Source organism: Dreissena polymorpha, chromosome 4 (assembly GCF_020536995.1).
Source record: "Dreissena polymorpha isolate Duluth1 chromosome 4, UMN_Dpol_1.0, whole genome shotgun sequence".
In the NCBI taxonomy this organism is placed as follows: Eukaryota; Metazoa; Mollusca; class Bivalvia; order Myida; family Dreissenidae; genus Dreissena; species Dreissena polymorpha.
Genome location: NC_068358.1, coordinates 23,310,208 through 23,326,415, shown reverse-complemented (window position 1 = coordinate 23,326,415; position 16,208 = coordinate 23,310,208). Strand labels below are relative to the sequence as shown.

General features: G+C 36.6%; 2 protein-coding genes across 3 annotated transcripts; one reads left to right on the top strand and one right to left on the bottom strand.

Moving 5' to 3' along the window:
• Window positions 1-4,773: 4,773 nt before the first annotated feature.
• Window positions 4,774-7,334, bottom strand: LOC127879729 (uncharacterized). 2 transcript variants are annotated; one of them, XR_008049226.1, is made up of 3 exons: window positions 7,164-7,334; window positions 5,476-6,432; window positions 4,774-5,311 (listed from the first exon to the last, which is right to left on the bottom strand). XR_008049226.1 is itself a non-coding variant. In XM_052426744.1 (2 exons), exons 1-2 carry the CDS (start codon window positions 7,179-7,181, stop codon window positions 5,926-5,928), a joined length of 525 nt encoding a protein of 174 aa, XP_052282704.1. In that variant the 5' UTR covers window positions 7,182-7,334; the 3' UTR covers window positions 5,475-5,925. The 2 variants fall into 2 exon arrangements, 1 of the variants encoding a protein (XP_052282704.1); XM_052426744.1 differs by lacking the exon at window positions 4,774-5,311 and having other exon boundaries at window positions 5,475-6,432.
• Window positions 7,335-9,082: 1,748 nt separating this feature from the next.
• Window positions 9,083-14,716, top strand: LOC127878280 (serine/threonine-protein kinase Pink1, mitochondrial-like). Its single transcript, XM_052424799.1, has 7 exons — window positions 9,083-9,089; window positions 10,360-10,507; window positions 11,442-11,621; window positions 12,077-12,240; window positions 13,250-13,350; window positions 13,629-13,856; window positions 14,470-14,716. The coding sequence occupies exons 1-7, from the start codon at window positions 9,083-9,085 to the stop codon at window positions 14,698-14,700; spliced, it is 1,059 nt and encodes a 352-aa protein (XP_052280759.1). The 3' UTR covers window positions 14,701-14,716.
• The last annotated feature ends 1,492 nt before the right edge of the window (window positions 14,717-16,208 follow it).

Sequence of the window (16,208 nt, the reverse complement as noted above, 5' to 3'; positions counted from 1 at the left end):
ACACAGACATCACTTGATGTAGCACTATCTGTAGCTTTGCTCACTTGCACTGCCTTAGAACATTGAAGATGAGTTTTTAGTCTTTCAACTTTGGCACTCACTTCATATGAACATGCTTTACACTTGGTTTTAGCCCTATTTCCTTCTGTGATTTTATCATAAAATACCCATAAAATACCCAAATAGGATCTCTAGGTTTCATGTTTGTGCATATTACAAAAGAATTACAATAACAGTCATTAAACTTTAAAGTCAGAATTGATAATGAGGGATCATTGAAGAAATACTTTTTCGGCGTAAGCTGTATTAAGCCAGCTTTTCACCCTGACTTGACCTTTGTAAGTGTCCAATAATATTCAAATTAAATTTCCCGCGGCTAGGTACGAATGAATACACTTCATTTATTCCATTGGCTGATTTGAGTTTAACACCAGAACATTGAAAACATATCCGCGTCTTTGTAACACTGTTTTACTGCATGAAACAATTTTATCTCTAATGAAAAGGCTCAATAGATAGAACAGTTTTACAATCAATTTTCGACATAAATACAGTTTGTGCGTTCACCTTTTATTTTCAGAGAATTACCAGCGCAAAAGCGTTTATACTAAAGGCTATATTCTCATATTTAGTACTTACTTGCATTGCATTTCAACCCGCGATGTTTCGGGTCAATTTGCGGCCAGTGTGTGAAAGTCAGAGTTTATATACAGTTCGTCACTGGAGTTCGCAGAAGGGTTTGCGATCTTTTCATTGAAGGAAAAAAATGGAATCTATGCTATTTTTGTCTGAGTAAATAGTTCGTTTAGTCGCTTTGTCGATATATCAATATTTTAGGCACAGCTGTTGCCTTGGTCGTGTACAGTTGGCGTAAACAAGCCGTCGTTTCAGCAGCAGAATTGTTACCTAACTTTAATGCATTGCATTCCAATCCGCAAGGTATCAAGGTCAGTTTGCGGTCAGTTGCAGAAATCTTTATATAAACGCCGTCTCGTAAACTTTGTGAACTTGAAGTCTGTTTTGATCAGAAAGATACTAAATAAAGATATTCGGCGATATTATTGTGGTATGTCAATCATCGATTTTTAATATGTTTTCAACATTTGCATGATAAGGACCAATTTTGATAAAATAAATTAGAAATATATATCCATTTAGACCAGTTTATTAAGCATGAGCACAATAATTCACTCTACTATAATTATGCAATTAAATTAAGATTCGAGTATTGCCGGCTGACCTTTATGCACTCGTTTATTTTCATGTTTCTTGTGTTTTTCTATTCTGTAAATATAGATATCTGAGTAATAATATCACATAAAGCAAAATAAGCCACGAAATCTGGCGCAACACCCCGTAATTGATTTGCTTGTGATGTAGCTAAGAACTGCGCAGAAAAAAGGCATCCGCTACTTTTTATCTCATAGAGATAACTTTTGATCGTTCATAAACATCGACCACAATCAACGCCGTATATCTTTTTTAAAGATATTTCTTGTTTATATTGAAACACAATTAACAGGAATCTGTCACTTACTGTAGCAATCAAAGCATGTTTTCACAGTTTATGGGAGGGCCCTAATTGGCACTAGTCTGTGTATCTTTTATGGCCCCTAATAAACAGTTACATGTAGAGGGCCTTTGTCTGGCCTTAATAGGGCCCTTATGTGGCCCAAAAAGGTCCAATGTTTATCTAAGTTATCTAACTTATTGTTATTTGTACAAATTGTGTGAGTGTCATAAATGATGACACAAAACTGTGTCAATAATTTAAAACACTAAATTGTGGCATGAGTCTTAATGCAACATGAGATCAACTAAATTATTTGAATGAAAACAAAAAGATATATAACATGTATAATACCTCATGTCTCTACCCATTTCCCTTTTCCTTCGTAAATACCATTCTGTTACATATCATATAATATTTTTTGAAAAATAATGTAAGTGAGTTAATAAAATGTAAATCAGATAAAACACAGATACCAAGTTATACCCAGTATTGTCCATAAAGACCATTAAATTGAATTTCATTTATGTAAAAATAAGAAAGTATTATTAGGATTCCAAACTTTCCACATGATGTAGTTGGTTAAAATGTAACAAATAGTTTCTAATTATTAATAATTAATGGATATGTTTTTATAGAGACTAATAATTATATAAGTTATATAATTGTGTAATATCTTTATTACCCAGTAAAGCCCATCCAAACCATCCAAAACAAACACAAAATGAATTGCACTTTTTTTGCAGAAAAAAAGTAATTATTAATATGCATCCACATGAAGTAGAAGTTAACAGTGTAAATAATAAAATAGAATTGCTAAAAATTAATAGTTATTTTCTGTTATGTACTTAATCATTATTATCATTATGCAAGTTGTGCTGTTGTATAATTGTGTAATATCTTCGATACCCAAGTAATGCCCACCCAAACAGACAAAGAAAAAGAATTTCCATTTTCATGAAAATGAGAAGGAATTATGAATATGTTTTCACATGAATTAGAAGTTGACAATGTAACTAATAGTTAAAAATTGTTAATAGATATGTTCTTTTATTATGTACAATCTCATTATTATCGTATAAGTTATACAATATTGCAATATCTTTATTACCCAATATTGCCCGGCCACTGTTGCCCAGTAAACCCGGGTTTTCCCAGTATAACCCATCCGGGCCGGTCAATACTATGAAACCCGGGTTTTATGCCAACCCTGAGTAAAAGGCTAGCGCCTTAACCCCTCAGTCAGATCATTTCAGCAAAAAAAGGCATGAACCGGTAATAGAATATTGTCAGTGATTCTTCTCCATAACTTGTAAGACTTAACAGCTAATCAGCGTAACAGCTAATCAGCGTTCAGACAGCCAAATACATGGAGGTTTATGCAATAACTGTACTTTATGATCTTTTATTGGTTAAAGGCCTTGAACCGGAGTTTTATACAGTGTAAATAGGATATTTGGCAAGAAGTAATGACAGCCAAAACACACTATGCTCAACTCTCTAAAGTTAATCGCAGCTAGTTTGATTAAATAATTATATCTTAATGATCCTCGTTTTTGGAAGGCATATGGTATTCCATGTGTGTAAATTGTCTTCCCAGATAAGCCTGTGAAGTATGCACTGGCTAATCAGGGTGGACTCTTCCGCTTCTTTGGTATGTTTTGTTTAAAGGGAGTCTGTTCTAATGGGAAATCTATGAGAGTCACCTGATTTGTCTTTGCATATTGCACAAGCTAACCTGGGGTGACACTTTGTGCACATGCAATAGAACCCCTTTTCGCAGAGAGCAACCCTTATGAAAATGTGTGTTAAATCCTTGCAGGACTTTATCCATGTGAAGAACCAGTCAGATGGCCTGGATCCGCCATCATTCAGTCTCTTGGTGCAAGAACTGTCCCTGGAACGATTCGAGATTGGCCGCCACATCGGACAGGGATGCAACGCTGCAGTGTATGAGGCAAGGTGGAAATCTTCAGTGGACATTTTCACAGAAACAGAAGTAACCGGTAAAATCATGGTTGGAGTAGGTTATAAAATCCAAAATGACATTAATTGAATTGAAAAAACTCCTTTCTTTGCTCAATTGTGAAGTCAGAAAGTGTTACTTAATGAGAAAATTTCTTGAAAACATTAGATGCACTCTGAGAGGACCGTCTCTAATGCATGTGCGTAAAGTTTTGTCCCAGATAAGTCTTTGCAGCCCCCACAGGCTAATCAGAGACAACACCTCGCAGAACATTCTTCTAAACATAAGTCTACCTAAGGCAGAAAGTGTTGTCCCTTATTACACTTTGCACACTGCACAGGCTTATCTTGAACAATACTTGATACAAATGCGTTAAAACCTGACTGTTTCCCAGTGCAAGGCTCTTATATTTTCCTATCTTGTTTGAGAATAGACCTTAAATAAAGCCGTAAATGAACTGTATACAACTAACCATGGTGATCTTTTTGGCCAATTAAAGGTTTATCTGAACTCTGCATAATGCATATTTTAAATTATCTGTCATTTAAAACCTTTAAAAGTAATGTGAATGGAAAATTGATCAGCATTGTGCTAATTGCAAGAAATGAGGAAAATACGTTTTATTTATTTTGAATTTACCTCAAAGATGCAGAAGAAGCGGAAATCGACAACGAAGTTTCAGATGCAGAAAGCGACATTACAGTGCTGTCCTCGACAAGCTAAGATGCCAGTGCCCCCGCCGTATTCACCGTTCAGGAGTATGATGATGATTGGCACACCATCGGTGACAGCGATGTAGAGTGATGTATCGTTACAGCACTGGACAGAGGATGACGTGGAGCCTTGGTCTGACACGGGCATTGATCACATGGAAGGTATATATATATATATATATATATATATATATATATATATATATATATGAATCGCGCCATGAGAAAACCAGTACAAATGACAAAATTTTCGATTTTTACCTTTTTACATTTTCGTTATCTACGTTCTTTTCTGGTTCTATATATGTATAAAATGCCATACTTTTCCAACTATAACCTAAACTAATTTACATAAAACTTACGTTAAGCCGTGTGAGTCTAAAGTGATCGTCATTACGTCATATTTCATTTTATTTTCGAACTCACTTTGTTCATATTTTATTTGGAAATGTCCGTTATCATTATTTAAAATTTTAATTATATTGTTTTTGATACCGATGACGGAAATGTGTTACTGTTTGGTTATGTCATATAATATGTTAATATTACTTTATGTTTTCTCTTCAAGAAAATAAATAACGCAGTTTGTTGGATAATTTAAATGAAATCGGAATGTTGATATATTTTTGTTATACAAACAAACGTACAGAATCCATTATACAGTAACAATAACTGGTTACATCAACCCTTAGCACAGTTAAAACAGTAAACATGTCACATTCTGTCAAACACGCGAAGCCCGAGCTGACAATAGAGACAGACAGAATGTTTTATTGACGTAAACTTTACAGTTTTTTGTCATTTACAAAATAGTTACATAGAGTTCGCACATTATCACGCAAGTAGTCACGCCGTGCTGCAGATAATCCAGGAGCGAGCAGCTGCACTGGACGTGTTCGTGCAGAGGAAACACATCTCGTCGATTAGAAAGTTCAGTTGTTTATTGCCACTTTTGCGGAAACCGAAGATCTGCACTTTTCTGAGTGTCATAAAATATATTTGGCCCATCTGTCTGCCGTAGTGTGGTAAACTTACACTTTGACTTAAGTCAAACGTGAAGTGGCAATATCGCACTGGGTCAGAAACGGCCATCTGAACACAGTTTAAGTACACGTTTCTTTCCTGTAAAATACGAGCATGCATTATTATCAACACCTATTATCGTATTGGTATTCGTGTTATCAGTAAAAATTTTAATTACACCAGCAAAAGATGAGAATAAAACGTTAAATTATTACTTATATGTGTAGGCTCACAATTAATTAAGTTGTATTACAAATAACAACCTTGCGAGCGTCAGTGATGTGCGTCTCCATTGCTGTCAGTGCATGTAGCTTCTCATCTTCTGTCACAGCGCCGACGATGTCCCTTCGAAGTCGCTCTCAGGTGCCGCAAACGTCCTCTCTTGGTTTTGCAATTTTAATGTGCGGAACGCAGTGCAACCAGATGCTTTTGAATGCCGAAATTTTCACGCACCGCACAATATTTCTCTCTTCACAAGCAGAGCTATATTGCGCATGTAAATGCAACTTTGTTGTGCTTGATGGAAGGAAGACGATTGAAATATTGTCTTTTCCCCTTGGGGCTGCTGGGTATGGCAGTCGGATTTCTTCGCCCTCTGTTCCCGTGCGTTCTCAGTGTACAGCCGCCCCGATTTACTGTCTATCAGTGCATATAGATCAGCACGTTTAACGTCAAAAAACAGCTGAAAAGTTCCCCTACACACTGAAGCACCGTTAATTACAAAGTGTGTGCACGCGGAAACGTTTCTTCCCTCTCTTAGTGCTAGAAGAGGTATCCAAACAATTACTTAAAATTCCCATAAGAAACATTTCTTTTTCATCTTTACTCTTCTCACGCATGTCTAAAATGGACTGATACACCGAAGATGGTGTGAAGTTCTTTTGACAATGCCTGTCACATCCCTTCATGAAATGCTCTACAGCCAACCAATCAGGGTCACACTCTCCTTGTTCATGTACGCCAGCGCTTGGTACGTTGCAAACATGGTTTTCATCTTCTGACAGTGATCGACCATCGATTTGATCGTCTTCGTTGTCGCTATCATTGTCATCACTCGCATCAATATTTTCACTCACCATAGACCTTACACAACCCTGACATATGTCGGCGTAGCTGCTTGTATCCACGTCGCTCTCCTCACTCGCCTCCAATGTCTGGAAACAAACGGGTGTACTCGCTGGGGTACGACCAAAGTGGTCTGAGATGATACTTTTCAAATCCTGAAATATTTAAATACGCGATAATTAATCAATTCATAATGTATGTATATCACTTTATTTAAAGCATCAGTTAAGTTTCAATTTAATAATTATTGTATTCTATAACATGCACATACTAACACACACAAAAAATGTAGAAACTTCTACGATTCGACCCAATGCTTAGATCAATCAAAACATTATGGAGCGTACTGCCTTACCGACTGCGCTATTTACACTCCATAGACAGAAGGCGTATTGTACTATCTAAATATATCCATACGGTATGTTGCAAAAATATTATTTTGAATAGGCTATCCACACACACAAAATTCATTAACTACAGCTTATTAATCTTAACTAACAGCTTATAAATATGTCCATTTATGCTACTTAATTTTGAGATTTTACTTATTATGGCTAGTAGTAGTCAGATGCTTGTTTAATATTATTGTTAACACACATTTAATATGATTTAAATATGCGATAAACTTGCATACAATTTTCAAACAACAACACATATTTACACAATAAATTATGTTTTCAAAATATCGTATTAGTCTTGTTATTCTCTGACACTATTCTACGACCAACCAAAGTTTCTTTCATTCACTGATCCAGTGCAAAACACTAGGCCTACGTAACGTGTTTCTAAATCTCAGGTTTAAATAAACAATGTTAAACAAGTATAGTCAGTGACAATTGTGCGAATTCATAATATAAATAAGTCTATAAAGTGTTAAGGCTCTTACCTCAAGTTCGGCATCCATTCCATTTGTTTTTAACTTTCAAACGAAATCAAACACACGTGTACACAAATATCTAACGCACAAATGCAAATCAATTTTTCGCAGAAAATTATGACGTAATGAAAATGACAAATTGCAGATGACGTCGTCGATGTCATTTGTGCTGGTTTTCTCATGGCGCGATTCATATATGTTTATTATAAGCCTCTCTCTTTGATAATGGGATAAAATGCATGTGCGTAAAGTATCATCCCAGCCTATGCAGTCTGCACAGGATTATCAAGTAAAACACTGTTCTGCTTTAATTGATTTTTTTTGTGTCAACAGTAAAGGAAGTCTGTCTGAAACTAAAATCCTGTATACGGAAAGTGTGGTCATGTGCATAAAGTTTTTTGCAAAGAAATACTCATATATCATTTGGCTGGTTCATTACTTACCTCCCTTTAAAGCTTATTACTTCCCTTGGATAAAATATCATAAAACAAGAGATGTGTTAGTCAGAAACACAATGCCCCTTCCTGCGCCGCTTTGATAAATAAATAAATAAATATAATATGGCAGGTTCATTACTTACCTCCCTTTAAAGCTTATTACTTCCCTTGGATTTGTTTTTTTTTTTACCTTTGACCTTTAAGGTTGACATTGACCTTAACCTTTCACCACTCAAAATGTGCAGCTCCATGAGATACACATGTATGCCAAATATCAAGTTGCTATCTTCAATATTGCAAAAGTTATGGCCAATGCACCATACCAGGGGCATAAAAATGAGTGAAAATCTCTGATCAGGCCCCACCCCAACCCCATAACTTTTGACCCAGGGATAAGATCAAAATTCCAAATAGTGCAGGGTCGCACATATGCTCATTGCTACCATGTGTGTAAGTTTCAAGGTTCTAGTGCTTATATTGTAGGAGGAGATAGTGGCCAGGACAGACGGACGGACGGTGGAGATAACCACAATATCCCCATGCTTTTCAAAAAGCGTGGGGATAAAAATGGAAGGGTCTAAAAAGGGAAAGGGGCCTGGAAAAGGGCAGTGAAAAATAGTTAGATGGTTAATTTTATACATCGTGAGTGACTTAATGTGATGTTACCATTTAAGCACTTCTATTCAGTATGGCCATTCATTATTTGTTCAATGAGGTTTGTTCTTTAGTTAAAGTTATTTGATGTTAAAGTTACAGTTTAAAGTTATACTGCAATTTAGAAAATAAAATCATCAATAGCCAATACAAATAAAATTGGGTTGTATCTATTACAAGAACATTGACAAATTTATAAGGGGAAAAAAAGGTGTTTTATCTATTACTAGAACATTGACAAATGTAGATCTATATGGGAAAAAAAGGTGTGAGATTTATTTTGAAAAGGATGGACATAAAAAAGAATGCACCACTCCCTGCCCTGCAGCTGTAGCTAAATCCCTATGTGCACCGTTAAACAAATACCATAAAGTTTCAGCCTTTATTTCCTTTAAATGCAATCATACTAAGTACTGATGGTGTTTTGATTCCTATAATAATATAAATGATTGTTTAACGTAGAGAGCCTAGCAAGTAAGACCCTTCCCCTCCCAGTTGCATATATCATAGAAGGAATGGAAACATTGGAAAATACACAGATGTTGCCTGGAGGGGACAATGAGAGTGAAACCATAATGTATGAGTCGTTGGATTCAGATGGACATACTGTTTAACGTTACAGTAGTTTCAATAGATTTCGACCAATCAACTAACCATGTGCATGACATTTTTTGGGGTAAAAATGCCTTAGCAAATACCTAATTTGTATCTGAATATTTAATATTTGTAAATACTCTACAAATTATACGTAAGTGAAAAACTATGCAAACAACACACATATTGTGGGATAAAAATATATTTTGAAATAAGCTTCGTTGTTACATTGGCATTAAAAAGATGCCAGGTAGATTATTTGCAGGAGTTAAACGTGAGAGCATTTCGAAATGATTATATCAAGTGGCAGGATTCTGCTTTAATTGAAAAAATATGTTGTTTTTTTCGGCGTAAGCTGTATTAAGCCAGCTTTTCACCTCTCCTGACCTTTGTAAGTGTCCAATAAAATTCAAAAAAAAAAAATTGCCGCGGCTAGGTACGAATGAATACACTTCATTTATTCCATTGGCTGATTTGAGTATTCCAGCAGAACATTGGAAACATATCCGCGTCTTTGTAACACTGTTTTACTGCATGAAACAATTTTATTTCTAATGAAAATGCTTAATATATAGAACAGTTTTACACTCAATTCTCGACATCAATACAGTTTGTGCGTGCACCTTTTATTTTCAGAGAATTACCAGCGCAACGCGTTTATATTTAAAGGCTATGTTCTCATATTTAGTACTTACTTCCATATTCTTGTCAATATGTTAACATGTAAAAGTATAAAGAGCAGTGGAAACGAGGCCTCACTTTAATACATTGCATTTCAACCCGCGAGGTATCGGGTCAATTCGCGGCCAGTGTATGAATGCCAGAGTTTATATACAGGTCATCACCGGAGTTCGCGGCCAGTAAAATAATAGTTGTATAATAAATACGCTATCCGTGAACTAGGTGACCTGGAATTTTCTTTAGACCAGAAATATGTAGATTCTTAATGTGTTTTCAACAATACAATGATAAATATTATTTTTGATTAATTTAACAATAATTATTCTACCATTTTGACCAATGTATTAAGCATGAGCGCGATGATTATCGATACTGTTAATAATCGAATCAAATAGCAATGCCCGACAAACCACTAAAACAGGTTTGTTCGAAGAACGCGCCTATAAATACGGATACTTCTCGTGTGGCCGGTTGACTCGTATGTTTTAATTTCACTTCCATTCTTATTTTGGTTTTCTGTTTTGTATCTATAGGATTATGACCAGCAATATGTAATAATGTAAAATAAGCCGCGAAAACCCCGCGTAACATCCCGTACTGCGTGTGATGCAGCTAAGAACTGCACAGAAAAAAGACATTCGCTATCCTTGATCTCATGCATTGAACTATCAACGCCGTATATCTTTTTTAAAGATATTTCTTGTTTACAAATAATATACCATTATTTTACACAAAGAATTACCTTACCATAATTCAGATTCCCCAGAAGCCATAAGGCTCATTTGTTTTGCTAGACATATCTGAGTGGTAAAGTATTAAGCATGTTTGTTTTGTTATAGACACTGGACAGAAGTTCGATCTGGCCATCAAGATGATGTTTAACTATCACGTGAACTCCAATGCTGATGCGATACTTCGGGAGATGGAAAGAGAAACTGTGCCAGCACTTCTCAGCTCTCCTGGTGAACAAGTTACGTGGGATACTGGGTAAGTGGGGAAACAGTTTTGAAAATACTGGGTGTGTGGGAATACAGTTTTGCAGGATAGTGGGTATGTGTAGGTAAAACAGTTATGTGGGATACTGGGTATGTGGGGAAAACATGACATTTTATGAGTGTGCATTAAGCCCTGTTTATCAAGAGCAAGGCCCATTTTCTTGATACTTTGCATTGACGTTTGAAGACGTTTATTGAGTCGTGTTCTGAGAAAACTAGGCATAATGCATGTGGGTAAAATGTCGTCCCAGATAAGCCTGTGCAATCGGCACACGCTAATCAGGGATGACACTTTCCGCTTTTATGACATTTTTCATTTAAATGAAGCCTCTTATTAGCAAAAAATAAAATTTAGGCGGAGTCACTTTACGCACATGCATTATGCCCAGTTTTCTCAGAACGCGACTCTATTAATGTTTTGTGTGTAAGTTGCTTGTTTTTAGGTCATGTGTGTTTATGAAAGACTTACCCATTGACAGACATAATGAAATGAATTGAAAGTGATCAGATTTCTTATGACTGCTGTATGATAATTAACAAATATGATAATGAAAACTTCTTTGTTTAAGTCTATGAATACAGATTCTTTAAATTGGAATTGTCAAGTATTGCTTTAATTTTGAGTCAAACTTGGAATTAACCACATCTGTCTACATCTGTCTCCATGAAGAACATCTTCTTTATGATATACCTGTAATTACCAGTGGAAATCTGTAAATTCAAACGTTGTTTGTATTTTTCTTGGTTGTAAGTCTATTCTGTATTTCTTAGTCTTAAAATTAGACTGGTAAATACTGGCCTGTAAACTATTTATTCCAAGTCTGAAAATAACAATAATTTACTTTTATGGAGAGACAGTTTATAATTGTTGTTGTTTTGGACATTTGTCAACACTATACAGAAGTAAACAATCAATTTACATGCAGCCACAAAGTGCGGAAGAAAATGTTACCACCACATCCGAACATCGTGACAATGTGGGGATTGTTTGTGGATCAGGTGCCAAACCTTCCTGATAATGTGTTGAACTATCCTGCTGCCTTACCGCAGAGAATCCACGCTGAGGGAATAGGCAAAAACATGACTCTGTTTCTCGTTATGAAGAAGTAAGCATAACTCGTCTTAGGATATAGCCTATCACTGCTTCTGCAATTGTGCCTATGATTTTGTCATGTGATAGGAACCCAAAAAAGCAAAGTTTTGATTGGACCTCACTAATTTCTTAAGCATTTCAGTATTGAAATATATAAAATCAAGGTTCCTTTCAAAAAACTACAATTAGTGCATGAATCAGGAGGTAGATTTTCACGCCACACCAGTAACTTGCGCGCGATCTACCTCCTGTGTATGCCATTTTTTCATAAAAACAAGCATAATCATTTAAAAAAAATCATTTAAGATGTTCGTCTTTTCATTATTTAGCCACCATGACTGTCATTTAGATGTCTTAAAACTTCCAAAGCTGTTTTATGGACATTTGGGAGTAAATTACTTTTGAACATTCAATAATTGTTATGCAAGCCCTGTTGATAGGAATACTCTTTTGTACCAATGTTTTCAGGTACCCAACGACCTTGAAGGACTATCTTTCTGTGGTGAACCTCACTTTGAGAGAGAGGCTGGTTCTGTTGACCCAGTTACTGGAGGGGGTGGCACACATGGGTGCTCACGGGATCACCCACAGGGATATGAAATGTGACAACATCCTACTGGACATTGACACAGGTGCCCGACCTAGAAATAGCACACGCGGCTTGTTGGAAGTCCCTTAGAAACGGAAATTTAATTGAAGACTTTTAAGATTCAAGTTTTAAAGCCTTCACTCTAAGATTCTGATGAGGAGCAAACAGCATAAAAGCTCAACAGAATGCAAGTTACTTGCAGGCTGTTCTGGTTTAATTCTGGTTGTATATAGCAATTGACACCCTTCCTCTGAGCAGGAAAGGATTGATAGATATAAGTACTGGTATATCAGTTTCCCGTTTCTGGCTGTATTTATGAGTTATGGCTACAACTATACATAAGGAACCTTGATTTCATGACCTTTGAGCTGCTTAATTAATTGAAATTTAAAATTATTTTTTTGCCCCCGGATCGAATGATCAATGGGTATATGGTGTTTGGTCTGTTGGTCGGTCGGTCTGTCTGTCTGTCTGTCTGTCTCGTCTGTCTGTCTGTCTCGTTTGTCTGTCTCGTCTGTATGTCTCGTCTGTCTGTCTGTCTGTATGTCGTTCTGTCTGTCTGTCATTGTATGTGTGTGTCTGTCCCAAAACTTTAAACTTGCTGATAACATGAAAACTCTTGGGTCCATGTTCTTTAAACTTCACATTCGCATGCATCTCATTGAGGTGAACAAACAAACATGGTTTGATGTCACTAGGTCAAAGGTCAAGGTCACTGTGACCTTTGCATGCAAAATATAACCTTGTTTCTTAAAAAGCTGCCGCTCGGCTTCAAAGCGCAGAAGGGGGCATTGTGTTTTACAAACACAGCTCTTGTTTAAATTAATTATTTCATTTCTTTTTTGTTGTTTATATTTTGCTGCCTGAAATTTAAATTCCTACATTCTGTATACTGCACAGGCTTATCTATGATGACACATAATGCACATGCATTAAGCCCTATTTTTCACAGTTATTTCATATTATTTTTGTTAATGCGAGAACATTGTGTCATGCAGTATTTCAGTTTAAGACTTCCTTTTTCAGATGGTACCCCTAACCTGGTGATAAGTGATTTGGTTGCTGTCTGGCAGACAACACGTATGGCCTTGTGCTGCCTTACACCATTGATCTTATAGACAGGGGAGGCAACACTGCTGTCATGGCACCAGAGGTAGGAGTTACCTTCCTTGATTCACTGATCTTATAGACATGGGAGGCATCACTGCTTTCATGGCACCAGAGGTAGGAGTAACCTTTCCTTTATACACTGATCTTATAGACAACGGAGGCAACACTGTTCTCATGGCAACAAAGGTAGGAGTAACCTTCATTGATACACTGATCCTATATACAGGGGAGGCACCACTGCTCTCATGGCACGAATTAAAAAATGCTAACATGTACGTGCAGTATTTTTTTAAACTAAAATTCTGTTATATTTGTCCCCAGATAGCTACAGCTGAACCTGGCAGATTCACCCAGTTGGATTACCGGAAGGCGGACGCATGGAGTGCAGGTGCCCTGGCATATGAGATCTTTGGGGCAGACAACCCTTTCTACAACACTGGCCAAGGGAGGCTAGACAGTCGCAGCTATAGGCTGGACGAGTTACCCCATTTGCCTGATGATGTGCCTGCTGTGGTGCAGAGAGTTGTGGCCGCAAGAGAACCAAAAAAGGTGCAATATTAAATATGCACCTTGTTTTGGAATAACTGGGATTAATCCATGTGTGTTAAGTGTCATCCCTGATTAGCCTGTGCACTCACATGTATGACTCAATGTTGATCAAACTTAGTCAGAATGTTAACCTCGACAATGTTTGAATCTGGGTCATGTGCATCCAAACAGTATGTCACCAGATCGAATGTCAGAAAAATCTTGTGCCCATTCTTGATGGCATGATTATATAGGTATAGACTCAATTCAGATGAAACCTTGACAAAATGTGTATCTTTGCAATATATTGTTTAATTTAATTTTTGGGTGAAATGAGTCCGAAAACAAAGTGACAAGGTCAAACCTGAGAAACTCTCAATCTTGATTAACCTTTGTTCGTATGTTTATCACGAAAATATTAATGTCAAGTTTAAATCTGGGTCACATCACATGTCCCAAAACTAGATCCTAAGGGTAAGTTTTCTTATGCCATCCTATATTTTCGTTTATCTTGTCCAAACCTGACACTAGTGTTTACCAACATCTCTCATTTGTAAAATGACTGTCTGTTGAGAACCCATTCACCAATAACATCTGTATAATTGTGAAATTTACGAGACCAACTGCACGGCAGGCAGCAGACATTCTTCACCTTTTGCTCTGGGCACCTTCCGATTTGCTGTTGCCATGCAGCGGGGTTCCAAGGTCAAAGATCAGGTGGTGGATGGTCACCATGGCGACAGAGGTTCACCTGGAGAAGAAGTCAACGCTGCGAGAGATGAAAAGATGTTTCCTGGACCACTTGAACATCAACAGCCTTTTGAATGCTTTCAGTTACTGTGGAGTGAACATTATCAGTAAATAAAGTTTAATGACGGTTACATTTTTAGTTAGCTTTCATGTTTTTTTTGTTCTGTCTTTTAAGTGAGTAGTGGCATTATCATTGAAGTCTTGCTCTGAGTAAACATGCCTTAATGTATGTGCTTAAAGTGTCTTCCCAGATTATCCTGTGCAGTCCGCATAGGCTTTAAAGAGTCACACTTTCTGTTTGACTTGATTTTTTGTTAAAAAAAGAATTTCTTAACGAAAAATTCCATGAAAGCAGGAAGTTTCATGCCTGATTATCCTACACCATACTTTGCACACGTGCATTTAGCCCCATTTTCTCAGAGTACAATTCATTAAGATGGCAGCCATCCAGAAAAAGAAAGCAAAAGAGACCTAATAAGACAAAAGAATAACGTTACTGGAGAAACATTACAAAAACCAGTGCACACCACGTTGGCATGTTAAAACCAAGTTTCGTTGTTAGGGTTGCTTTGTTTGTAAGAACAAACTTCTTGTAAGAAGTGCTTTATCAAGACAAAGAAATTGCTAAATACTTGTATTACAAAAAATTCAATTTTTTTTTTACTGTGCTGCAGTGTGAATATGAAGTTACTAATTTTTAAATGAATAATGGGTCTATAGTAGTGGATAATTACATAACAGAAAAATGATATTAGTAAAATATGAAGATATGATCTTTATAGTTGTATTGAAGAAGATAGTTCTCTGTGATTTTTAAAAAATCTCTTTTTTATTTGTATGGAAACACAATTGTTGTTTTTCTTTTTTTATTAGCTCCTCTGGCCAGAGGCCAGCGGGGCTTATGTCATGGTCCTGTGTCCGTCGTGCGTGCGTCCGTGCGTTAACTTTTTCTTTAAACATCTTCTTCTCCTAAACTACTGACCCAATTCTGATGAAATTTCTCAGGAATGTTCTTGGGTGAACCTCTTTAAAATTTGTTCAAATGATGCCCCTGGGGTCAAATTTGACCCTGCCCTGGGGGGTCAAAAAATTGAAAATTTGCTTATATAAGGCCTATTTTGTGAAAATTAAAAAAAAATCTCGTCCATAACCATTGGGCCTAGGGCTACGAAATTTGGTATGTAGTGACATCTTATAGTCCTCTACCAAGTTTCATCAAATGTTGCCCCTGGGGTCAAATTTGACCCTGCCCTGGGGTGTCAGAAAATTGATAATTTTCTTAAATAAGGCCTATTTTGTGCAAACTTTAAAAATCTGCTCATCCATAACCATTGGGCCTAGGGCTACCAAATGTGGTATGTAGTGACATCTTCTACCAAGATTCTTCAAATTATGCCCCTGGGGTCAAACTTGACCCTGCTTGGGGGGTCAAAAAATTGAAAATGTGCTTATATAAGACCTATTTTGTGCAAACTTTAAAAATCTTCTTGTACATAACCGCATGGCATAGGGCTTCCAAATTTGGTATGTAATGACTTCTAATAGTCCTCTTTCAAGTTTGTTCAAATTAAGCCCCTCAGATCAAATTTCACCGTTCCCCAGGGGTCAAAAGATTGAACATAT

Coding starts and splice junctions, on each gene's coding strand:
- LOC127878280 (XM_052424799.1), top strand. Junction 11,622..12,076: donor CTGTTTCTCGTTATGAAGAA/GTAAGCATAACT, acceptor CAATGTTTTCAG/GTACCCAACGACCTTGAAGG. Junction 13,857..14,469: donor CCGCAAGAGAACCAAAAAAG/GTGCAATATTAA, acceptor ACTGCACGGCAG/GCAGCAGACATTCTTCACCT.